The 25,178-nt window shown below is 46.1% G+C and overlaps 1 protein-coding gene across 1 annotated transcript; it reads right to left on the bottom strand.

The window, feature by feature from the left end:
* On the bottom strand, nt 1-22,374 carry LOC138267261 (vomeronasal type-2 receptor 26-like). The gene is made up of 4 exons (XM_069216119.1): nt 22,303-22,374; nt 10,503-10,730; nt 10,272-10,395; nt 1-944 (listed from the first exon to the last, which is right to left on the bottom strand). Exons 1-4 carry the CDS (start codon nt 22,372-22,374, stop codon nt 1-3), a joined length of 1,368 nt encoding a protein of 455 aa, XP_069072220.1.
* Nucleotides 22,375-25,178: the final 2,804 nt, after the last annotated feature.

The following is a 25,178-nucleotide window of genomic DNA, read 5'->3' as shown; positions in this document are numbered from 1 at the left end:
CTAAAATCTGTGTGCAACAATTGTTTTGTTTAATCTTGTCTTTGTTGTTCCACTTCCCAAGAGGTACAGCTTGGTGTTCATATTTGGCCTCAGCAGGATGATGTAACATTTGGGAGCAAACATGCACACGACCAAGCCGGTGCTTGATGCCAAGATGGCGAATATCTCTACAGCGACCATGTGCTTTCCCCGGGTGCTTAGGTAGGCCGGGATGAAAGAGATCCATACGCTTCCACACACCAACATGCTGAAAGTGATATGTTTGGCTTCATTGAAACTGTCAGGCAGCTTCCGGGCTAAGAAGGCAATCACAAAGCTAATTCCCACGAGCAGGCACATGTATCCCAGCATGCACCAGAAGGCTTTAGTTGATCCTTCATTGCATTCAATGATGATCTTTCCCAGCTGAGATGTCATAATTTTTTCTGGAAATGGGGGCCAGTTAGTCAACCATGATGTACAGAGCATCACTTGAAGAAGGGTGCAGAGGAAGACCACAACGTTGGGCAGCTTGTGGCCAACACATCTCTTTAGTTGACTGTTGGGTTTTGTGGCCTTAAATGCAAAGACCACCACTGTGGTTTTGGCCAGTATGCAAGAGAGGCTGAAAGTAAACATGATTCCAAAAGCTGCTTGACGCAGCATGCAGGTCCATATTCTTGGGGGCCCCATGAACATTAGGGGACAGAGGTAGCAGAAAGCGAGGGCCAGCAGGAGGACATAGCTGAGAGCTCGGTGGTTAGCTTTGACGATGGGTGTGTCCTTGTGCTTGATGAAGATCAGTAAGATGGTGAATGGCAACAGCGAACCAGTAACAGCCACACTGGCTAACAAGGCACCCATTGGTTCAGAGAAGGTGAGGAATTCAACTTCCTTTGGCACACACTTGTCCCGGCGGTGATTGGGCCATTGGTCATCTGGACATTTCACACACTCTGTAGAATCTGAAATATAAAAATGCAATTAGCTTCTTTATTAGAACAGTTTGCTATAAATGGACAGTTGTGTCTTAACTTGGGAGAGTACAGCATGTGCTTTCCTTGGCGAGGTGAGTGTTAACCCACACAGACCCCGGAATTTGGTGAACAGAAATTCCGTTTGAGGGCCTAATGCAGACCAACATTGTGAATTTGGGTGGAAGTGGTGGTATGTGACTGGACACTACAAGACTTGCTCCACCTCCGGCTCAATGTTTTTTCTTTGTTTCCCCAGATTACAATGTCATCCTTTCCCTCCTCTAATGTTTAATCGGTAGCTCAAGACACTTCAGGTGGCCCTCAATTTGTCAGTTTTTTTCCTGTATTATTTTAGAGTGGCTTTCATTTCAGTTTCTAGGACACAATGGTGGGTAGAGGAAGAAGACGTGGACTAGTAGTCCTGAAAAAAGGAAAATTGGTCAAATTTTTCTAGGAGACTGAGTTAGGGGAGTAAAGGGAGATATTGAAGAACTGATAGATGTGGATTTCCTCAGACACAAAAAGGGGAGGGTCTGCAGTGCTTAATTTGAAAAATAAGTGCTGTTTCCCAAAATGTTTCCTATGAGGTAATAGCCTTCTTCCACCACTAGCATGGGCCACGTCTACCACCAAAGAGGCCCATACTCACTTGTAGCACCACCCACTTCACCAAGAATGCCTGTCACCTTCTTGCACAAACCCTGCAAAATGAATAAGCCCTGCTTTTTACCTTTGGAGGTGTGATTGTTCTCCCCAGAGAATACTTAAAAAAACAAACTGTGGCAAATGATGAATTTTAACCTAAAACCTTTACATAAGTGCACAAAAATCCAGAAGTTGTAAAAGGGCACCTATGCAATATTCCAATTCTTTTGTGGTGTGCCAAGTGAGCCTTACCCTTCCAGCAGTATGAACATTATGGTCAGGCCTTTTGGTTCAGAAAGAAGGCACGTGCAGTAGGAAACAATCAAGGCTGTGTGCTGTTTGTTTTTGAAATTAAATTATGTTCTGTGTTTCTAAGGTGCAGATTCTGTTGTATCCCTAGAAGGGTTTTTTGTTGTTAAGGCATACCACAGTTGACATTCTTTTCATTGTAAACTTTGCTCAGTGTAAGGTGCTATATTGTAAGCAGTCAACAATTAATGGGTTGTGTAGGAAAATGCCACTGTTGGTATGGTTGCCCCCAACTTTTTGCCTAGTGTTGATTCAAACTTTGACTGAAAGTGTGCTGGGATCCTGTTAACCAGGCCTCAGCATCAGTGTTCTTTTGCTATTTTTCCCTAAAACTGTACCTTTGTTTCCACAATTGGCACAGCCTTGGCACACAGTTAAGACCTTTGTAAAAGGTACCCCTGGTACCAAGGGCCCGGTGGCCAGGGAAGATCCCCAAGAGCTGCAGCATGTATTATGACACCCTGGGGGACCCCTCACTCAGCCCATGCACACTACCTTGCAGCTTGTGTGTGCTAGTGGGGAGAAAAAGGCAAAGTCGACATGGCAATCACTGCCTATGGCATAGGTAAGTCACCCCTCTAGCAGGCCTTACAGCACTATACCACAGGTGAGGGCATAGCTGCATGAGCAATATGCCCCTACAGTGTCTAAGTCAATTCTTAGACATTGTAAGTGCATGGTAGCCATTTTGAGTATATGGTCTGGGAGTTTGTCATTACGAACTCCACAGCACCATAATGGCTACACTGAATACTGGGCCGTTTGGTATCAGCACTGATGCCAGTGTGGGATGTATTGAAAAATGCACACAGAGGGCATCTTAGAAATGCCCCCTGTATGTTAGCCAACCTGGTAGTGTAGGACTGACCGGTCTGTGCCAGCCTGCCACTTCTAGACGAGTTTCTAACCACATGGGGTGAGTGCCTTTGTGCACTCTGTGGTCAGAAACAAAGCCTGCCCTGGGTGGAGGTGCTTCACACCTCCCCCCTGCAGGGACTGTAACACCTGGCGGTGAGCCTCAAAGGCTCAAGCCTCCAGTTACAGTGCCCCAGGGCACTACAGCTAGTGGAGATGCCCGCCCCTGGACAAGCCCCCACTTTTGGCAGCAAGTCTAGAGGGATAATTAGGAAAAACAAGGGGGAGTAACCACCTCAGCCAGCAGTACCCCTAAGGTGCCCAGAGCTGAAGTGACCACCTCCTTGCATAATCCTCCATCTTGTCTTGGAGGACAGGGACCAATAGGGTTAGGAATGTGCCCCCTCCACAAAGGGAGTGGGCACCGGAAGGGTGTACCCACCCTCAGGGACAGTAGCCATTGGCTACTGCCCTCTGACCCCTAAAAACCCCTGAACCAAGCTAGTCAGATTCCTGGTGACCTCAAGAAAAGAAGAAGGTCTGCTGAGCTGAAAACCCTGCAGAGAAGAAAAGGAGACACCAACTGACTCGGCCCCAGCCCTACCGGCCCGTCTCCTGCTTAAAAGACCCTGCAAAAGAAAAGCGACGAGTTCTACAGGACCAGCGACCACTGAAAAGCCTCCAGGGGACTGTGCATCACTGAGGACCAAGAAACTCCCGTAGACAGTGGACCTGTCCAACAAGAAGAAAAGGAAACTCCTTCCAAGGGACTCCCACCTCACTCCAGAAGCATGAGTCCAAAACCACTCTGCACCTGACGCCCACGGCCAGTGTCCAGGTGGACCAACTATCCAGAGAGGACCACCAGTCGATTCCGACCAAGAGTCCACCCTGGGCTGACCTCTCCACCCCCCCAACAACCACTTCTGCAGAGGGAATCCTGAGGACCCCCCTGACCGCGACTGACCGAGATTAAGATTTCTGACGCCTGGAGAAGCACTGCACCCGCAGCCCCCAGACTCAAGAGAAACTGCCCACTGATGCAGCAGTGACCAGCAGGTGTCCCTCCTCCCTGTCCAGTCTGTGGCTTGCCCGAGGAGCCCCCCTGTGCCTCGCCTGCAGCGCCTAAGTGACTCCCGGGGTCCCACCTTAGAGTTCCATTGGGAACCCAACGCCCAGTTTGCACCCTGCACCTGGCCACCCCCGTGCCACTGAGGGTGTGTGTTTGATGCCTACTTGGGGGCCCCCCAGTGCTCCTCTAAACCTCCAACAATGCAGGTACTTACCTGCAAGCAGCCCAGAACCGGAGTACCCTGTGTTTCCATAGGGGCCCATGTTATTTTGGCTCTTGTTAGACCTCTGCACCTGACCGGCCCGTGTTGCTGGGTGTTTGGGGTTATCTTGAACCCCCAACAGTGGGCTACCTATGCCCAGGAGACTGAATCTGTAAGTCGATTACTTACCTCCAAAACTGTATTGTACTTTCTTCCCCCAGGAACTTGAAAATTGCACTGTGTCCACTTTTAAAATAGCTTTTTGCAATTTTAAGCAAACTGTGTACATTGTTGATTCCATTCAAAGTCCTGATTATACCTATGCAAAGTAAGTTTCATTTAATGTACTTACCTGCTAATTGAATCTTGTGGTTCTAGAAATAAATTAAGAAAGACTATTTTTCTATATAAAAATCCTATTGGTCTGGAGTTAGGTAATTGAGTGTGTGTTTCTCTTATTGTCTGTGTGTGTACAACAAATGCTTAACACTACCCTTTGATAAGCCTAACTGCTCGACCACACTACCACAAATAGAGCATTAGTATTATCTATGATTGCCTCTGTCAAGCCTCTGGGGAACCCCTGGACTCTGTGCACACTATATCCCATTTTGATATAGTATATACAGAGGCAGCTTCCTACAGGTTGCTTGTCATTTACTACATGATGACCTCAATGTCTATTACCCATTGGGCATCCACCATCCTGTTAGCTGAGGTTAGCAATGGATACTCACCTGATAGTGCAAAAATCAGTCTAGCATCTGCCCAGTGCAAAGTCCAGTTACTTCACTCCTCTTCTTCGCAGGTAGACAGCTGCTCTGCCCATTGCATGCCTCATAGGCCACACAACAGGACTGCCAGCTGTGACACCTGGCAGCTGGCATAAAAGAGTGTGGGTTGAGGGCCAAAGCCCAGGGAGTAGTCATGTGAGGGGCTGTAGGAGCAGGTAGTCCTGCTTGTGGTACTGCTGACTACCAGCTTTTGAAGTACTGGGCAGCAGAAGCAAAGTGACTATGGAACAGTGCTGCGGTCTCAGTGCTTGCTATATGACAGACCTGCCAGGGAAGGTGCCATGGCTGCAGCAGGACCCAATCAGACTGCAGGGTGTGCCCCTGAATATCCATGGGACACAATATCCAGCGCACAATATCAAAAATAAAATATCAACAGGTAAGTAAGTCTAGTTTTTCTATACCTAATTCCACATATATGTACCTATGTGGTACATTTATCTTCAAGGTACTTAGAAGTGGAGATAGAAATAGTGCTGGTATCCAACTGCAAAAGACAAAACCTCTGTATTGTAAAAGTGCAGGGTCTACCCAGCCCAGAATTACGAACATAGATCTGGAGAAGGACAATATGTTTACACAGGGCCAGTCTGAATTTTGTGATGCATTGTGTGGTGACTGTGATACCATCACCTTGAAGCACCGCCTAGGAACTGGTATTGCATATCTGTATCTGTGAGAATTAGGGTTGTAGGTTTACTCAGGGTGTTAGCCCTGGTCAAGCAAAAGCCACAATCCCTGGCAAGGTGAGCCACAAAAAGACACTAAATTAACCTGGGCTTAACCCAGGGTGGCTGGAAACAGAAAAGCAGTGAGGCTTAACTTAGAGGCAATTTGTAAACAGTAATGAAGTGGAAAGACAACACAAGAAAAAATCCACACCAATTTAGAACAATAGAGTGAATTTTAATACATTATTTCACACCATATTGACAAAAATCCAATCAGTAGAACCAGAGTTAAAAATTTTGAAAGTTTATAGTAAAAAACTAAACTAGTGCCTAGGAGATCAAAGCACCAATCGTGGATGTCCAGTCGAGCAGTCAGATACAAGAAGTAGATTGGGCCTGGTCGGCACTTGTCAATGGACATAGAAGAATTTTCAAGAAAAATGTTCTGAGAAGGTAACGTTCAGGAACCGCTGAATGAAATTGTGGTGAAGATTTCTACATTCGCACTTAGTCACCTTTTTGGAAGTCGAAAATCTCCAGTGTACGAGGCAGGAGGTGTTGCCGCTGAGAGTTCCAGGAGGCGCATACCTCATTTGCAAAGGACCTGTGAACTGGATTTTCTTTTGTGGAGGACGTAGCAGGAACAGTTGTGAAATCAGCCCGACCGCAGGGCAGGCCTCTGAGGGTTCAAGGCAGGCTCCAGGCAACAAAGCAGTCCTTCCAGGTGCAGCAAAGCAGTCATTTGGAGTCCACAGCAGGCTACAGCAGCAGGCAGTGTTGTGAGAGCCCTTCTGCATTCCAAGAAAGCAAATCTGAAGAGTTGGTCTGAGGGGCCTATTTTTATACCTGGTTCCTTCTTTGAAGTTAGAGAAAGTTTCTAGAGGTTTCTCTTTGAAGTGCTTGGAATTTCCTGACTCACCTGCCCCGGCTCCAAACTGGCAGCAGAGACAATGTGGAGGTGACAAGTCCTTGGTGTGAAGGCAAACCACAGCCTATTCAGTTGCAAGTGGGGCGGTGCCCAGCTCCTTCCCATCCTGCCAGCAGATGGGCCATTCAGGCACATGTAATCCCTCTGTTGTGTGACTGTCTGGGAGGAATTCACAAAGTGCTAACTGCCAACTACACTCAGTCATGTGACCCAGGGGAGGCAGCAGACACCAAATAACAGATGGCAGGAGAATGCCAACCTTTCGAAAGTGGCATTTTCAAAATTGTAAATTAAAATCCAACTTTACAATTAAAGAGGATTTTAATTACAATTTCATAGATACCAAACATGAACTGCTTATCTATCCCCAGTCAAACGTTAGCACTTATCAAATGTAATAATGCAACCCAATCTTATCCTATTGGGCAGGTAGACTTCACAGTGGTGAAAAATGTATTTAGGAGTTTTTCACTACCGGGACATGCAAAACTTAAGAGTACATATCCAACGTTTTATTTACAATGCACTCCGCCCTGTGGGCTACATAGGGCCTACCTTTATGGTGACTTACATGTGATAGGGGTAGTTTAAGGCTTGGCAAGGAGGTTATATTGCCAAATCGAACTGGCAGTTTAAAACTGCATTCAGGCTTCAAGGGCAGCCGGAGAAATGTTTAAAGTGGCTAGTAAAGTGGGTGGCACAATATATGCTGAAGGCCCACTAGTAGCATTTAATTTACAGGCCCTAGGTATATGGTATAACACTCTATAAGGAATTTATATGTAAATTAAATATGCCAGTCAGATGTATACCAATTTAACCATTTCCAGGAGAGTGAACACTAGCACTTTAGGACTAGTTAGCAGTGGTAAAGCACACCCAGTCCTAAGACAATCAAAAACGAATTTCAGTAAAAATGGAGGAAATCAGGCAAAGCATTTGGGGGAAGATCACCCTAAGGCTGACAGGTCTACCAGTAGTAAGTAAAACACATAGAAACTCACTCCTGAGCCTTGGTCTACCAAACTGGGACAGGACAGACAGTGTTAGTGGGGGTCTCTGATCTGGCCTGACACTTATGGGACAACTAGAGTCCAGGAGGGTGTAGGTGAAGGCCAACGGGGACCACCAGCTCAGATTAACCTCTGGAATTTGGTAAGGTGCAGACAGCCCCAGGCATTCACAAGACTTAGAAATGGAGGAAATACTGTCTTTTTTGGTGACCTGACACAGGTGATTTGGGAAGTGGAGAAATACAGTATCCATAACTGTGAAGGTACACCATGTCAAGAATGATGCCTTTAGTCAGCCCTGTGCAGCATTTTCCAGTTTGAAACTTGTAGTTCTGTGTGCTCCATATGAAAGCATCATTGGATCCAGCTGGACCACCAGACGCGAAACATGTAGACCTTATGACTAGAGGTTCCATAATTGGTACAACCCTCTTGTGGTTGTGCATCATTACTCACCCTTCTACTCCCACTTTGTTTTTAATCTTGGTCTCCATCATATTAACACTGATTAAATCTATGATTAATATGTTTTGATGGATAACCAATTTTATCATTTCATTCTCTCCATTTTTGCTCTGGTACTTGATACTGGGTACCTTATCGATACGATCTGATTTCATCTGCTACTATTTGAGCAATACGGTTAAGAGCCCCCCTCGGGGAGCTCGTTAGGCATTGCAGCACCGGCCTAACGAGGAGCCTTCCCAATGATGAAGCCAGTCAAGCAGTGTGATGCATGAGGGTTCTCGCTCCTGTAGAACTAGGTCCTCTCTTTTCCTTGGAACAGTGTACCCCTCTTTTCTTTAACCCCGATAGTCTACATCAGGCATAGTTTACACCAGCTCATGAATTCCAACTTGTCTTCCTGGTATGATGTACTGTATCAGACAAGGGGGTTATCGAGTTGTTCAGTCATACAATTCTGGGTGCTGTTGCTGGGAGGCCCCAGCTGTTTGTGGAATAGGCCACTGACATGTTCTGTAGTGGACAATCCTCAAATAAGAGGCTAGACTGTACTGTAAATAAAAATAAAAAGTGTCCACATCATTTTGTAGGCCATACATGTATGGTGCATGTGCCAACAAAACTCCACCAGTTGCAATAACATTTTAGAGATGAAGATCACAGATCTAATCTTCGAGACTTCAAGTTTAGGCATTTATAGATCCTAAAAGATCTCATTCATTGCATACTTTTACTACGGATTGAGGTGGCTTTTCAAAGGAAGTTCAAAACTACATGTTGCCTATGCAATTGCAATGTTGTAAGTATATACAATTTGTAACTACTGAGGATTGCTTCACTGGGTGGAATTTTTAATGTCATATCATGGAAAATCATATTCGTGAAGACACATTTGAGAATGCCTATGTACGAAGTTGGCTCTGTATATACTATCTCAAATGGAGAGATAGTGTGCACAGAGTCCAAGGGTTCCCCTTAGAGGTTGATAGTGGCAAAATTAGATAATACTAATGCTCTATTTTGTGGTAGTGTGGTCGAGCAGTAGGCTTATCAGAGGGTAGTGTTAAGCATTTGTTGTACACCCACAGGCAATAAATGAGAACACACACTCAAAGACTTAACTCCACAATAGGTTTTTATATAGAAAAATATTATTTTCTTAATTGATTTTAGAGCCTCAAGATTTAGAATTTAGGTAAGTGCATAAATTGTAAGGTACTTGACTCAGGTAAGTATGGAACTTAGAATTAAAACAGTAATGTACACAGTTTTGGCAAAAATTACAAATAGCTATTTTAAAAGTGGACACTGCAAAAGTGCACAGTTCCTGGGGGAGGTAAGTATTGGTTAGTTTCTCAGGTAAGTAAAGCATTTACAAGTTCCGTCTCCTGGGCATAGACAGCCCACTGTTGAGGGTTCAAGTCAACCCCAAACACCCATCACCAGCAACACAGGGCCGGTCAGGTACAGAGGTCAAAGGAGGACCCAAATAGCATAGGAGCCTTTGGAGAACAGGGGTGCTCCTGTTCCAGTCTGCTAGCAGGTAAGTACTTGCGTCCTCAGGGAGCAGACCAGGGGGGTTTTGTAGAGCTCTGAGGGGGGGTCCCAAATAGGCACACAAAAGAGACCCTCAGTGGCACAGGGGCGGCCGGGTGCAGTGTGCAAAGTAGGTGTTGGGTTGTAGATAGGAATCAATGGAGAGACCCAGGGGTCACTCTGGCGATGCAGGCAGGGCAGAGGGGGACTTCTCGGGCCAGCCACCGACTGGGCTAGGATGAGGGCCGCCTGCTGGTTACCCATGCCACGGGCAGTGGGTTGTGGGCATGGCACTCTGAAGGGAGTGCCATGTCGACTTAGCCATTTTCTCCCCACCAGCACACACAAGCTGTGAGGAAGTGTGCATGTGCTGAGTGAGGGGTCCCCAGGGTGGCATAATACATGCTGCAGCCCTTAGAGACCTTTCCTGGCCACAGAGCCCTTGGTACCAGGGGTACCACTGACAAGAGACTTATCTGTGTGCCAGGGCTGTGCCAATTGTGGAGACAAAGGTGCAGTTTAGGGAAAGAACACTGGTGATGGGGCCTGGTTAGCAGGGTCCTGGTTAGCAGGGTCCCAGCACACTTTCAATCATAACTAGCATCAACAAAAGGCAAAACGTTAGGGGATAACCATGCCATGAGAGGCATTTTCCTACAGCCTGCCACTTTTTACTGATTTGAGTTGATTATGAATCCCTGGATTGAGTGTACATACATACACACACACACCCACCCACACACACACACCGAGGCCCATGCGCGCATGCGCACACCCACACCCACACACCAGAATACATATACTCTTTCCGTAGGTCACACTCACCAGACTGGTTAGCAATTTCTCCAGCTGAGCAAGGGAGACAGTCAAAGCAACAATCTGGTTCTCCACGTCGCCCTACTTTCCTGTATCCAGGTAAGCAGCTTTCAGAGCACACGGAGCGGCTAGGCTGCAATGGGATGGAAAAAGAAGTCTATAAGGCTGTCAGCTAGTATTCTGATTTAATGGTAGGAGATCTCACTGTGACTAGCCATTATTTGCTCATTAAATACCAACCTTTTGGCTGATGTCCTTCCAGAGGATGGCGCTAACATTAATAACAAGATCGTTGCCCCGGGGAGCTGCAGTGTCAAAGGTGCCCACTTTGATGAAGTTAACCGAGCCTTTGGGGGTCACTTGCCAGTTGATGACATCATAAATGGGTTGTGTATACCCGTTGGCATCAAAATAGATCTCCTTTTGGACGTTCGCTTCAAAGCGGACCTGCTTTACATAGTGCAGAAGCTGGGTGAGAAACAAAAGCACAAGCTTACCCATTCGGTCATACAAAGAGACTCACATATTGGACAGTATCTGTGCAGATGCTTAACATTTTCAGCGTATTCTCATATGTCTAAAGATGGCTGACATCCCACCATACCACAAGCCCCCTCCACTATTCCCATATAACTCCTTTTCCTACATTCCTACTATCTTCGATAAACACTGAGGACGTTTACTGTTCTCTCGAGAAATTTGGCAGCCTATTCCTGTTTAAACTTTTCAGAAATATGAAGGAATTTTCAAAATGTTCTCTAGTCCCTTTCGTCTTAGTGTTTTTGTGTCACACACTGTAAAGATTAGCTTATTGGTGGGAAAAGGTTTAAACCCTTCTCAACCGAAAACCACAATCCTTGTCAGAGTGAACCACAAATGTCACTAAATAAGCCTGTGCTTAACCCTATGGTAGCTTGGCACAAAAGCCGTCAGACTTATTGGCAATGTGTAAAGTATTTATGCAGCACACAAACAGCATACAAACATTAATATATTGATGACCTACGTTATTACTTTCAAAATTCTCTAAGCATTGCTATGCTGCATTTTATTATCGTTGATTTTATTTAGATTATAGGTATCTTAGTTGATTGTTTTTACTATGATTTATGTCGTTTTCAAGAATTTTCAATCCAAGATAAACTACCTTGACCATCCAAGGGATTTCTAATCTGAGATTCACTACTTTGACTTTTAAACATTTGAGATGGGATTCTTTTCCTCCTCTCATGCAAGTGACCCTCACATTTTTAGGTATTGCTGGAGTTAGGGGGGGGAAGCTAAAATAATAAGAAGATAGATGATGGGAAGATGGATTATTGATGGCCTCCCTTTCCTCTCATATTCCCCTATCTTCCTGGCAGTATCTATGATATTCCTGATGACAACTTCAATGGAGGGAGAGAGACCTGTGACTCATATCTGTTTTTTCAAAAAACTTGGAGATAAATGACATTTTTTTTTTCAGGATTGTGGCTTTTGGCTTTATGGCAATGAAGTGATATTTGAAGTGGATTCCGTGCACTATTACAGAAAGTCTTTAATAAAACTGGCAATCTTGGGATTACTCTGGTGGGTCAATGGCATCACAGATGGACAAATAGAACACAACTTGATTGGGTTTTTCTGGTATCACAAGAAAAGCAAAAGTGCGAGTAAAACATATATCTGATGATAAATTGAAGAACTGGGATTATAAAGAATAGAATGATTAATCTTATTAACAAGGGGCACTTTTGCCAATGAAGGTTTCATGGTACCAGTAATATCAGGGGCAAGAAAGCCCTACCTAAGAAATTTAAAGTGGTTTTCGAGACCCTACAAAGAAATCAATTCATTTCAGATGCTTGCATCAAAATACTTAAGGGTGACCATCCAGCCCACATACATTTTATTCATCGAAAGACAAGAAGGACTTTATTCTTGGAGCACCAATCTCCCCGAAGGCTGTAACTCACAGCTCTTAGGTCCCACCCTGCAGACTGCTGTGTACACCAGGCAAAGACTTTTGCATGTGGCTCTGTGCTCGACTGCTAGCCTATGTAGACTAATCCAATGCCCAATGCATGAATGTCCTCACTGCAAAATTTAGGATTCTCTGTCGCTTGATAATGATAGATGCCAGCATACCAAGGTGAAGACTGTTGCAGGAATCCAGCCTCAAGAAAACGCAGGCTGACACAAGGTTTGTGTGTTGGTGTTTAGGAAGGAAGGGAAGGGTTTTCTTGAGCAGACGTAACATATGGACCATTGTTTGACTTTACAAGAAGAAAAAGTGGAAGGGATTTATTAGTCCACTGACAGATGAAATGAGTGACACACCAAAAACACTTTGGCCACTTCTCACAGTAATAGGACGCCACTCTAGTTTATCTCTACAAATACACCAACAGTGCCAAGGAGACAGTGCTAAGGAGACAAATTAGGACTGGTTACCTCATGGCAATAGTTTAAACCCACTAACTGTAACAGTAACCACATCATTTATCGCATTGCATGCCCCTGTGGGTTAGGATACATCGGTATGACCACCCAGTAGGTACGGTCAGGATCACTGAACACCACAGCAGCATTTCCTCTGGATGCCTCTGTACCAAGATTGTTCAACATTACCTAGAAAAGGCCATATTGTAAATAGAATACAATGGACAGTGATAGAAAACAGAAGACCAATCGACAACATAACTGACGTGATGCATTGCTGGGTAGCCTTTTTCTAGAATGGTTACCCCCATTTTTGGCCTGTTTGTTAGTATGTTTAGACTGTGTCACTGGGATCCTGCTAGTCAGGACCCCAGTGCTTATAGTTTGTGCCCTACATGTTAGTATGTTTCACTGTTTTTGTCAGTATGCTTGATTGTTTCACTGGAGTCCTGCTAATCAGAACTCCAGTGCTTAAGCTCTCTCTGCTTCCAAATTTGTACTTACTTACTGGTAACCCAGTATACCACTCCAAATTGGCAAACTTGATCCCCCATATATGTCCCTAGTATATGGTACCTAGGTACCCAGGGCATTGGGTTTCCAGGAGATCCTTATGGCTGCAGCATTTCTTTTGTCACCCATAAGGAGCTCATACAAACACTTCTTCAGGACTGCCATTGCAGCCTAAGTGAAATAGTGGAAGCACTATTTCACAGCCATTTTCACAGCACCAGGTCACTTATAAGTCATCTATATGTCTAACCTTCGGACCCTAAAGGCTAGGTGCATAGTACCTGTGTGTGAGGGCACCACTGCACTAGCAGAGGTGCCACCACGTCATTCAGGCCCATTTTCCTAGACTTTGTGAGTGCGGGGACGTCATTATAAGTGTGCACTATATATAGGTCAATACCTATGTATTGCTTCACAGTGGTAACTCTGAATATGGCCATGTGAGGTGTCTAACAACTGGGAATTGTACCCCAATACCGATTCCAGTATTGGTTGCACACTCGCATGCACTCTGGGGGTTCCACCATGGCCCACCAGTACTGCCATACCAGCCTTCTGAGGTTTTCACTGCAGCCCCAGCTGCTGCCAACTCACAGATAGGCTTCTGCCCTCCTGGGGCTTGAGCATCTCAATACCAGGAAGGCAGAACAATGCATTTCCTTTAGGAGAGGGGGTGTTACACCCTCTCCCTTTGGAAATAGGTGTTACAGACATGGGAGGGATATCCTTCCAGAGCCTCTGGAAATGCTTTGAAGGGCACAGATGGTGCCCCCTTCCATAATACAGTCTACACCAGTTCAGGGACCCCCAGTCCCTGCTCTAGCATGAAACTGGGCAAAGGATATGGGAGTGACCACTCCCCTGTCCATCACCACCCCAGGGATGGTGCACAGAACTCCTCCAGAGTTTCCCTGGGTTCTGCCATCTTGTTTTCAAGATGGTCAGGGAACTCTGGGAGCATCTGAGTGGTCAGTGCCAGCAGGTAACATCAGAGACTCCTACTGATAGGTCCATACATGGTTAGGTAGCCAATCCCCCTGTGAGTGCTATTTAGGGTCTCTCCTCTGGGTGTTTCTTCAGATTCGGATTGCAAGACTCCAGCAGGAATCCTCTGCATCCTTTACTTCATCTTGGACTGGCCGATTAACCGCTGACTGCTCCAGGAACTCTACAGAACTGCAACAAAGAAGCGAAGACGACTTCTGCGACCTTGTAACTTCAGCTTTTGCCAGCAACTGCAACAGTTTCCACGTTGTACACGCTCCGAGGACTGCCTATCTTCATCCTGCACCAGAAGAACTGAAGGAATCTCCCATGGTGTGATGGAGTTACTTCCCTGCTTCAGCAGGCACCTCTCTGCAGCGACAACTGGTACTCCGTGTCCCCTCTCCTGATGACTAGCATGGATCCTGGAACACAGGTGGTGGACTAAAGTGACCCTGACTGTCCAAAGGTCCAGCTGTCCACATTTGGTAGAGGTAAAAGCTTGCCTCCCTGTGCCAGACAGTACCCCTGTGTGATGCGTTTTCTGCAGCTCCTAGGGCTTCTGTGCGTTTTTCTAAGTCCTTTGTGCACAGCCTAGCCCATGTCCCCAGCACTCTATCCTATGATGGTTAGCTCCCTGAGTTGTTCTCCGGTGGCGTGGGATCCCTTTGTGTAGTTCTGCAATGACTGCCATTTGCAACTCCTTTGTCCCAGTGCTGTGGGACTCCTGTGTGCACTGCCTGATATTCTGAGGGCTCTCTGAGTTGCTGAAAGCCCCCTCTTTCTCCTCCTCCTGGGTAGAGTCAAACTGGTCCTTCCTGGGCCCGGGCAGTGCAATTTTTTGCAAAACATGAGTTTTGTGTTTACCAAGGCTTGTTGGTGGAATCCAGTGAAGCAAACCAGACTGCATTTATCCATCCGGTGTGGGACATCTTCTGCACCAACCAGGAACCTGCATCCATCTTCTTTGATGCAATACTGACTTTGTCTTCTCACTGGTGGTTCTCCTTTTGCACCTTCATCCGGGTTAGCAGGGGCTCCTGTTTTCCCTGGACTCTTCAGTGCTTCTTTGACTTGGTCCCGTTCTTCCACAGGTCTTCAGGTCCAGGAATCCATTGTTGGTGTCTTGCAGTCTCTTCTGGTTTTTTCACTGTCTTCTACCACGACTTCTAGTGTGTTTTAGGGAACTTGCTGTGTTTTACTCCTACTTTCCTGGGCTCTGGGGTGGGGTATTTTACTTACCTTTGGTGTTTTCTTGCACTCACAGCGCCCCTCTACACACTACACTTGCCTAGGTGGGAAACCAAATTTCGCATTCCACTATCTGAGTATATAGTTTGTGTTCTCCCTAGGCCCGTTGCAACCTATGGTGATTTTCACTATTTGCACTATTTTCTGACTGTTTACTTACCTGTTTTTGGTTACTAGTGTATATATTGTGTAATTTACTTACCACCTAAGAGAGTATAGTCTCCAAAGTATTTTTGGCCTTGTGTCACTAAAATAAAGTACCTTTATTTTTGGTAACACTGAGTATTGTCTTTCATGTGTATGAGTACTGTGTGACTACAGTGGTATTGCAAGAGCTTTGCATGACTCCAAGTTCTGCCTTGGCTGCTCTGCCTACAGCTACCTCTAGACAGACTGGCTTCTAGACACTGACTACAATTCACTCATAAGGGATAACTGGACCTGGTATAAGGTGTAAGTACCTGTGGTACCCACTGCAAACCAGGCCAGCCTCCTACAAACACCTATGGATATATATAATTATCTACCTGTATTAGGGGGTGAAATAATGATATTGAATGGTGACAACTGTAGAAATCTAAATAACCCTCTATTTTCTCTGTGTGTTAGATGGTGATTACAAAAGCTCTCCTGGCTCTACACATTATTAATGCCAGGATAAGTAAAATGAAGAGGACAGCCACATCTGTCAGCCGGCTCATGACTATCATGAATCATTGGAAGAGAATATAACCTTTTCTTAGATGAGCATCAAATCTAGGGCACTTAGCAAACACTAGTCAGTGACCTGCATCAATGGCTGTTCTCCCACCAGATACATAGAACATTCCCTTCTTTGCCCAAGGTGGTACTGTTCATTTTAAGATGTGAGTTGGCACGTCTTTAGGTGAAGCATGCAGGGCACACTGATGAAAGATAAAAGAATAGTCTCATGACCTTATAGTAATTATAGTCAATACTTGGGCACCTTTGGGAAAAGGCTAGTATAACTAGTTTGTCTTGTCTTATGCTTGGGGACTGGCCCACATTGCAAGACCGGCTTCATGAGGTCTCCTTACCAATCAGTGAATCTAAAACGCTGTGTGATGCAGATTGTTACACGGTGCATCTCATTGAGACATTATGGAGAGGTGTAGTGCGTCATCATGTATCAGCACGCAGCAACATCAGTCTGCCCCCTTTCCAGGAGGCCCTTCAAAAGAGCACCATTAGCTGGTTGACCATTCTACAGTCATAAGGAGGTATGAGCTCAACATGCAGCAAGGGAGTGAAGTGAAGGGCAAAGGCAAGGCACAACAGACTGAACTTCTATTTGCCAACCATCAGTTGGGTTTCCATCCTTCAGGAGTTCAGGAGTTCAGCTGTGAAAATTCACAACCTCCATACCTTGTTTTGCTAGTCCTTTACACTAGACCACCCATACCACTCGGCGACCATACCATACTGACTTTTGTTGTCCAGGTCAAGTGATTAGTAAGATGAGTAATATCTCTTAAAGTACATCAAATCAGACAAGATGTAATGAAAACACCTTTTACCCTTCTTCATAATATCACACACATTATACGGTCAAGAGCACTAGGTAGAAGGTAAAAATCACCCTATACCTGTCCTGATGAATGCCCATGACCTGGAAGTGCAATGAATAAGGGCAGACACATGTTAATAGCAAAGAAGGGATACGTAATATAGCCCCTACATGCTTTACGTATTTGTGCATTGGGTGTATAAATACAATTAATATTGATTGCACACCAGCCCCTCTTTCTTGGCATGGTAACCCCCATTTTCTGCCTGTTGTCAGTGTGTTTGACTGTGTTCACTGGGATTGTGCTAACCAGGACCCCAGTGATTATGCTCTCTCCCTTCAAACTTGGTTACTTGTACGACTTACACCCCACATTTGGCATACTGGTGCCCCCATGTATGTCCCTAGTAAACGGTACCCACACATTAGGGTACCAGGGGATCCCCGTGGGCTGCAGCATGTATAATGCCACCCATGGGGAGCCCGTGCATAGTGTATCTGCAGGTCTGCCATTGCAGCCTGCAGGAAAGGGTGCATGCACCCTTTTCAGAACAGGTCACTACACCAGGTCACTGTAAGTCACCCCTATGGTAGGCCCTCCTTGCCCAGAGGGCAGGGTGCAAGTATTTGTGTGTGAGGCACCCCTGCACTAGCAGAGGTGTCCCCATGAACTTCAGTTCCATTTTCCTGGACTTTGTGAGTGCGGGGACGCTATTTTATGCATGTACTGGACATAGGTCAATACCTATGTCCAGCTACATAATGGTAACACCAAACCTATGCATTTTTTGTATCAAACGTTGGAATCATACCCCAATCCTTTGCCAGAATTGGACGTAGGATTCCATGCACTCTAGGGGCTCCTTAGGGGACCCCCAGCATTGCTCCTACCAGCCTTCTGGGGTTTTCCGGGCAGCCCAAGCTGCTGCCACCCTTCAGACAGGTTTCTGCCTTCCTGCTGCTTGAACAGCTCAAGGTCAGGAAGGCAGAACAAAGGATTTCCTTTGGGAGAGGGGGTAACACACTCTCCCTTTGGAAATAGGTGTTTCATTGCTAGGGAGGGGTAGCCTCCCAATGCCACTGGTATGCTTTGAAAGGCACATTTGGTGCCCTCCATGCATAAACCAGTTTGCACCGGTTCAGGGACCTCCAGTCCCTGTTCTGGCGCAAAACTAGACAATGGAAAAGAGAGTGACCACTCCCCTGTTCATCACCACCACAGGGGTGGTGCCCAGAGCTACTCCAGAGGGTCCCTGGGTTCTGCCATCTTGAATCCAAGGTTGGCAGGGACCTCTGGGAGCATCTGAGTGGCCTGGTCAGGCAGGTGATGTCAGAGCCCCCTCCTGATAGGTGCTCACCTGGCTAGGTGACCAATCCCCCTTTAAGGGCTATTTAGGGTCTCTCTCTTGGGTGGGTCCTCAGATTTGGCTTGCAAGATTCCAGCAAGACTCCTCTGCAACCTCTTCTTTGACTTCTAGCCATTGGAACTGCTACTGGACCATCCAGGAACCGCCAATCTGCATTCACGATGGACACTCGGCTTGCAACATTGTTTCATTGGCTCCTTCCAGCTTCTGCAACATTTCCCTGGCTGTGCATCCTCTGAGGGCAGCAAGTCTTCAGTCTGCACAAGAAGTAAGAAGGAATCTCCCTTGGAGTGAAGGAGTCACTCCCCTGCATCCGCAGGCACCAATTGCAACAGTGACCCACTGCATGGATCTCCTCTCATCCTGAGCTGCATGGATCCTGCATCACGGGTGGTGGTCTGGAGTAGTCCTCTTGGTCCTCTCTGTCAGCTGCCCAACCTTGGTGGAGGTAAGCCAATGCCTTCCCACGCAGGACAGAACCCCCATGCACCGCGTCTCTTGCAGATACCAAGGCTTGTTGGCATCTCCTCCAAGGTATCTTCAGGATCAATATAGCCCCAGTCCCCAGCACTCCTTCCTGCGATGCACAGCCCCCTGCATGCTTCTTCCGTGGTGTGGGACCCTCCTCCAGTTGTGCTGCGTGGCCTCCTCTGCGACTCCTGGTTCCTCTTCCTGTGGGTCTCCTGTGGGGGCTGTCTTTTCTCCTGTGGACTCTTTGCCTTGCTGAGGGTCCCCATGGGACTCCCCCCATGGGTTGAGTCCTCCTGGACCTTGCTGGTCCCCGGCAGCTCCACTTTTGCTTCACCATGAGTTTTGCCTTTGCCAAGGCTTGTTGGTGGCTTTTCAATTCCCCTGACCGACTGCAATCATCCATCTGGTGTGGGACGTTGACTGCATCCTCCAGGAACTCTTCACGCACTTCAGGGCTGTATTGCTGACAGTCTTTGTTCTACCGTCGACCAACTCCCTCAACCACAATTGGGTGGGTAGTGGCTCCTGCCCTCACTGGACTCTTCTGTGACTTCTGGACTTGGTCCTCTTCTTCCACAGGTCTTCCTCTTCAGGAATCCACTGCTGGTTTCTTGCAGTCTTCTCTGGGTGTTGCATTTTCTTCTTTTTCTTCCTTTTGGGTGGTTTGGGGAACATCTAGTAACACTCTTTCCTTCCTGGTTGCTGGGGGGCACTATGGTACTTACCTTTGTGGTTTCCTAGTTCACCCAGCTCCCCTCTACATATTCCACTTACCTAGGTGATGGTCCTGTATTTGCATTCCATGTTTTTAGTATATGGTTTGGGCTCCCCCCAGAGTCACTATTGTCTATTGCTATTTGCACTGTTTTCTAACACTTCTCTCTACCTATTGCTGATTACTAGTGTACATATCTAGTGTGTTACTTACTTCTTATTGGAGGGTTGCCTCTCTAGTACTTTTTGGTTATTGTGTCACTAAAATAAAGTACCTTTATTTTTGAAAGACTGAGTGTTTTCTTCCATGTGTGTAAGTACTGGGTGGCTACAGTGGTATTGTATGAGCTTTGCATGTCTCCTAGATAAGCCCTGGGTGCTCATCCACAGCTACCTCTAGAGAGCCTGGCTTCTAGACACTGCCTACACTACACTAATAGGGGATACCTGGACTTGGTATAAGGTTTAAGGCCCATATTTATACTTTTTGGTGCGCATTTGCGTCATTTTTTGACGCAAAATTGGCGCAAACCTACAAAATACAATTGTATTTAGTAAGTTTGCGCCGATTTTGCGTCAAAAAGCGGCGCTAATGCGGCGCTAAAAAAGTATAAGTATGGGCCTAAGTACTTTAGATACCCACCACACACCAGGCCAGCTTCCTACACCAAGGCATAGCTGTAGCAGATGGAGTAGTATTATTGGTGGTCTGCCAGTAAATGGCATTAGAAAGGACTTACTTCTTCATCTTTGAAGTTCCCCTCTCTTTGGGTCTAAATGGATTCACTCTCACTAATATCACTAAGCCTAATAGGTATAAATGAAGCAGAGTGCTTTACAAACTGCTAATCCTTTAGATTGTCTAACCTAAATATCCTTGCTAATTCTATGCCAGTCAGGTCCCGTATTACAGGTAGGGCGCACGTTCCATGTTTGTGCCACAGTGCTCCTTAACGCAGATGTGCAGGGTGAAAACATGGAAATTGCACCCCTATCGGGAAGAATGTGCTGCCCTTGTGGCAGCCGCTAACTTGCAATGCCCCCAGGGCAGCGCATTAAAGAGAAATGAGGAGCACCTGTTTAAAAGCTGCTCCACATTTCTCTGTGCTGAGGGCATCCTGCCTGCACTTTTAAAAGGGAGTAGAGATTCCCTTGCAGGCGGGTGGAGCCATTGGACCCTATTTCCCCTCTACAGAGGACTGCTTTCAGGTGGCTCACTGACATTGTGCCACCCTTTTGTGGCGCACTGTCAGAGCTCCTCCCGACAGCTTTGTTACCTCTGCACCCACGTCCATATTACAGGTCCGGCCCAGAGGTCCCCTTGCAAATGAGGGAACCCCCTCTTGAGATAGCACTGGCGCAAAATGTGTGCCACCTCTAACTGTATTACACAAGGGGCTGCACAAGCGTCTGTGGTCCCTTCTGTAATACCAAAGTGCCCCAGGGGCGCACATAGTGAGTGCAATCACCTGTTGCACTCTTGGGGCACTTTTTTGTAATATGGCCCCCAGATGCCAATTCCTCATCCTACTATGATGTTTGTACTGAAACTCCCTGTCTACTGGCGTGTGTGCTTTGACCACACTCCTTTCGTTTCAATTATTACTACAATCGTTTAATGACGTTCAAACGTCCAAATGACTGACTCCCTCCTTCCTATCATTCTAACCAATATACCCTTCTCTCCACGCCAGTACCTCAAATTGTATTATTCCATATTTAAAGATGTAAATATGAATCCCAACGTCTCATTCAGGAGACATGCTCTTGGCACAATTAACCACAATTGTATAGGCCAGCGACCCCGACCATAATGCAACTAGCCACACTTCTATTTTCTGCCAGCCTTATTCTTAGGGCTATGAACCACATTTGTCATCTCAAGTAATCCTTTTAAGGGTGTCGTTTTTCCATTAACCAAATTTGTCGATTCCAGTGATCCTGTTCTTAGTACAACCAAACAGTTTTCTTGTCCTGAATTCCTGCTCTTCATGCAAGTAACTGCTCTTGTTGTTTGTGGCTGTACTACTTCTCATCTGGGTTTTCAGCCCATCTTATTTTTAGGTGTGTTCATCACATTTGTCTCTTGCAACGATCTTGCTCCTCGTACAGTTATCTTCATATGTCTTTTCTGGTGATCCGCCTGTCTTTTTCTTCGCTCTTGCTCTTAGTGAAATTAATCTCACGTCTTTTGCTGCATTCCCGCTTTTAGTGCAATTAACTACACTAGTCTTTTCCTGCCTTCCTGCTCTTAGCGCAATTAGCCAATCGTAATAAGGGCCTTATAATTCATTAAGATGTTAAAAACTGGAAGGGATGCCACCTTAAGAATGTTTGCGCACCTGCAGCCTGTAATGAGAATGAACAATGTGGAAAACTCATTTTGAAAGTGGGAATTCTGGGATGTAAGACTTTCATCAGTTGTACTGAAAATATACAACTTATTACTCTTATCCAGCATATGTCTTGCCATCTCTCTCACCACCACTGCTCATCCCCTTCCCTTAGCCATTAAATATAACCATCAAAGCATAAGCGTCGATTCACCAAATGACTGGGGTTGCAGAAGGAACACCACATACCCTTTAATCTTAATGACAGCACAGGAAGTGACATCAGATGACTGTTGACCTTGATTTTACTACCTGGAAGTTATGTCACATGGCCTTAACCCTGATGACATCACAATAACTGATATCACTGAAGCTCCATTTTAACTGCATGATTAATATATCAATACACACAAAGGTCTATATCTGATAGCGACTTCTATCTGCAGATTACTTACCTTAGAATTTCCTGGCCTGGCGTCAGCTTGCAATCCAGAATTTTTTGCTAAGCAGTACCCTGCGCGCACCATTGTTTGGCGTCATTCAGATCCGCCTGGTGTCGTCGGCGTCATTAGAGCCATCTGTGACGTCATGGTCCCCTATAAATGCACCACCCCGGCGCACGCATGTCAATTATTTTTCTTCCACGCCGGCTAAGTGCAGGTCTGGATGGGAGCTACCCTCTGCCTTTTTTGGCAGGCCTTTTTTGACCTTTTTGTCAAATCTTTTTGAAGTCTGTGCGAGGATGACATCAAGAAAGATGGGGATCATGCTGTGTGGTGCTTGCCATTGTGCCATGTTGGTGATGGACACCCATCAGTTATGTCTCTGGTGCCTCGACAGAGACCACAACTCAAAGTTGCATTCCAACTACCGGGCCATGACCCCGAAAGCTTTGTGAAAGCAATGTTTGAAGCTCATGGCGGCCTGGCAGTCGACTTCGGTTGGCGTGACTCCAAGGAGACCATGGTCCTGATCGAGGGGGAGGTCGAGGGACCGCTCCAGGAACCCCAAGTCCTCTTCTTCACACTTAAGGTCCTCGGGGCAAATGGGGAAGAGGCACAAAAAGAAGAAGTCCAAGCGGACTTCGACTTCGCCATGCCTGTCAACAGATGAGGCATCTCGGGAACGTTGAGGTTCCAGACACGGTTCCATGGAACCTATGCCCGCGCCGACTTCGAGCCACACTCCCTTTCCAGGAACTGGAGCAACCCCTGCTCAGCTCAGATAGTTTTACGATGCCATCTGCCTTGTATTTGAGTGGGCTGCCCCCGCTGGCATGCTTTTGGGCCCGCAGGGTTCAGCAGGGGCCCCGTCAGGTTCCACGCTGGTGGGTTCAGCCTCGGCGCCGTTGGGAGCTCCTGGATCCGATACTGGATCCGGAATGATGCAGAGTGCACACAGTCGGCTTCCTCCAGCATCGTTCCCGATGTCGACACATCCCACTCCACCGGCGCCCACCTGTGGTGCGAGCCCCATCCTCGGTCCTGATGATCTGAGCCAGAACGACATTGTATGACGCCGATTCCAACTTCGACGGTGCCGACTGGGGCCAGATGTCAAAGCCCAGCTCACCTGAGTCCTTGTTCAGTTCTGATGGAGGTTGAAGACAATCCGACCCCACCCTGAAACTGCTTGTTCCAGCACACTAGTTTTTAAAACAGTGCACTAAGAACAGAAGCTCAAGGGAAGGGGGGAAGTGGATAAAATAAAATAGAGAGACAACACCGTTCTTGCGTTTCCACTGTTGAAGTGCTGCACAAATCTGCGGCCCTTTCTGACTTCTGTAGAAACTGGTGCCTAATGAAACATAAACAAAGAACAGATAAGCACAACCTATTCCTAAATGGGTTCTTGACTATCCCTTTATTTATTAGAAATTCTCGTCTAAAAGTACCTCTTGGATCCTGGTCTCTAGTTTCCAGGTTTGGAATGTGTTACTGCTCTGGGATGTGCTTTCTATTGCTGTAAAGCTTCTAAAACATTAAACAAATACCGTTATCAGAATTACCAATATCTAACATTCATCTTAACATAACTAAAGCCTAAACTCCCAATAGCAGACTCACTTTTCCCATATTTCCAGAATCTTTTATAAAACAAATACTGTACGTTTACATCAAAATACAGCATGTAATTTGTGCAAGTCCTTGATTTACTGTTTGTCTTGCTGTTAATGGTTTCCACTGTTCAATTCTTAAAAGTTCCATAAAAAAAGAAAAAAAAAATGTTTGCTTCACAAAGTTCCGCAAAGTATTCTTGCAACAAAGAGTTTGAATCACAATGTTCGTGGAAGGTATCTTGTTTCAAATTGTCTATACACGAATCCAGAAATTGTTGTCAAAGTTCTTTCAGGTAATAAAAAGTTTTGCACTTACTTGTTGCTGGCAAGAGATACTGATCAGTCTAACCTTGTCTTCTTTCTCTTTTGCAGGTTGCTTGTAGGAGAGAGGCTGAGGCAAGGAGGAACCGGAAACCGGAGGAAGGAAGAGCCAGCAGCTGCACCCATTGAAGCCAATGAAAGTCTGTAGAGAGCAGGAGTGCCAGCGCCGAGGGATCTGGTCTCAGGTAAGTGGGAGGTAGACGAGCACAAGCACTGGGTGAGGCTCGGGGGCTGCCTTTTATAGACAGGGCTGGGTGTGGTTCGAAGAGCTGGGTGTGGTTTGAAGGGCTGGGTGTGGTCCTCACATGCTGCACATGTTCTTGAAAGGTGTGCAGAGCTGGGTGTGGTTTGAAGAGCTGGGTGTGGTCCTCACATGCTGCACATGTTCTTGAAAGGTGTGCAGAGTTTCAGTTATTATGCAAATGAGTTGAATTAACACATGGCCTAGGGAGGAGTGTTTTAAAGAAGCCTTGGTAAGAGCAAGGCCCAATGTGTAAACAAAACAGCACATTAAACAACATACACAGAAGCCTGGGGGGGGGGAAGGTGAGATAACAAAAAAGGCTTTCAATAGTAAGTTTAAAAGGGAGCTATTACAGAACACACTAGTGCAGTGAGAGGGGACATGCTCTTTGCTGTGCACAAACCCTAACAGTTGCCCCCCTCAAAGGCCCTCCTACAGGACGGGGTTTTCCTGGATTTTTTAAATAAAACCGTCTAATCAGCTGTGGGGCATGTACATATGATGCTGGTTCCCATGAATTCTCAGATTCATCATATCCTTTCCATTCTACTAAATAAAACAGACGTCCACTAATTCTTTTTGAGTCTTTTATGCTTTTCACTTCATATTCTAGATTTCCCTTAATTGGTATGGGTGGAGGTGGTGGTTCAGGTCGGGTTTTTGGGTTGTACGGCTTAAGCAAGGACACATGGAATGTAGTATGTACT

Source organism: Pleurodeles waltl, chromosome 12 (assembly GCF_031143425.1).
Source record: "Pleurodeles waltl isolate 20211129_DDA chromosome 12, aPleWal1.hap1.20221129, whole genome shotgun sequence".
Taxonomy (NCBI): Eukaryota; Metazoa; Chordata; class Amphibia; order Caudata; family Salamandridae; genus Pleurodeles; species Pleurodeles waltl.
Note: the sequence above shows the minus strand (reverse complement) of the source record. Positions and strands in the feature narration are given on the sequence as shown.

What these genes read in the sequence shown, in the direction of transcription:
- LOC138267261 (XM_069216119.1), bottom strand. Translation starts at nt 22,374, where the DNA reads ATGGTGCGCGCAGGGTACTGCTTAGCAAAAAATTCTGGATTGCAAGCT. An exon ending in CCAGGCCAGGAAATTCTAAG is followed by an intron (nt 10,731 to 22,302) that starts GTAAGTAATCTG and finishes TTTCTCACCCAG; the next exon opens with CTTCTGCACTATGTAAAGCA. An exon ending in GGAAGGACATCAGCCAAAAG is followed by an intron (nt 10,396 to 10,502) that starts GTTGGTATTTAA and finishes ATCCCATTGCAG; the next exon opens with CCTAGCCGCTCCGTGTGCTC.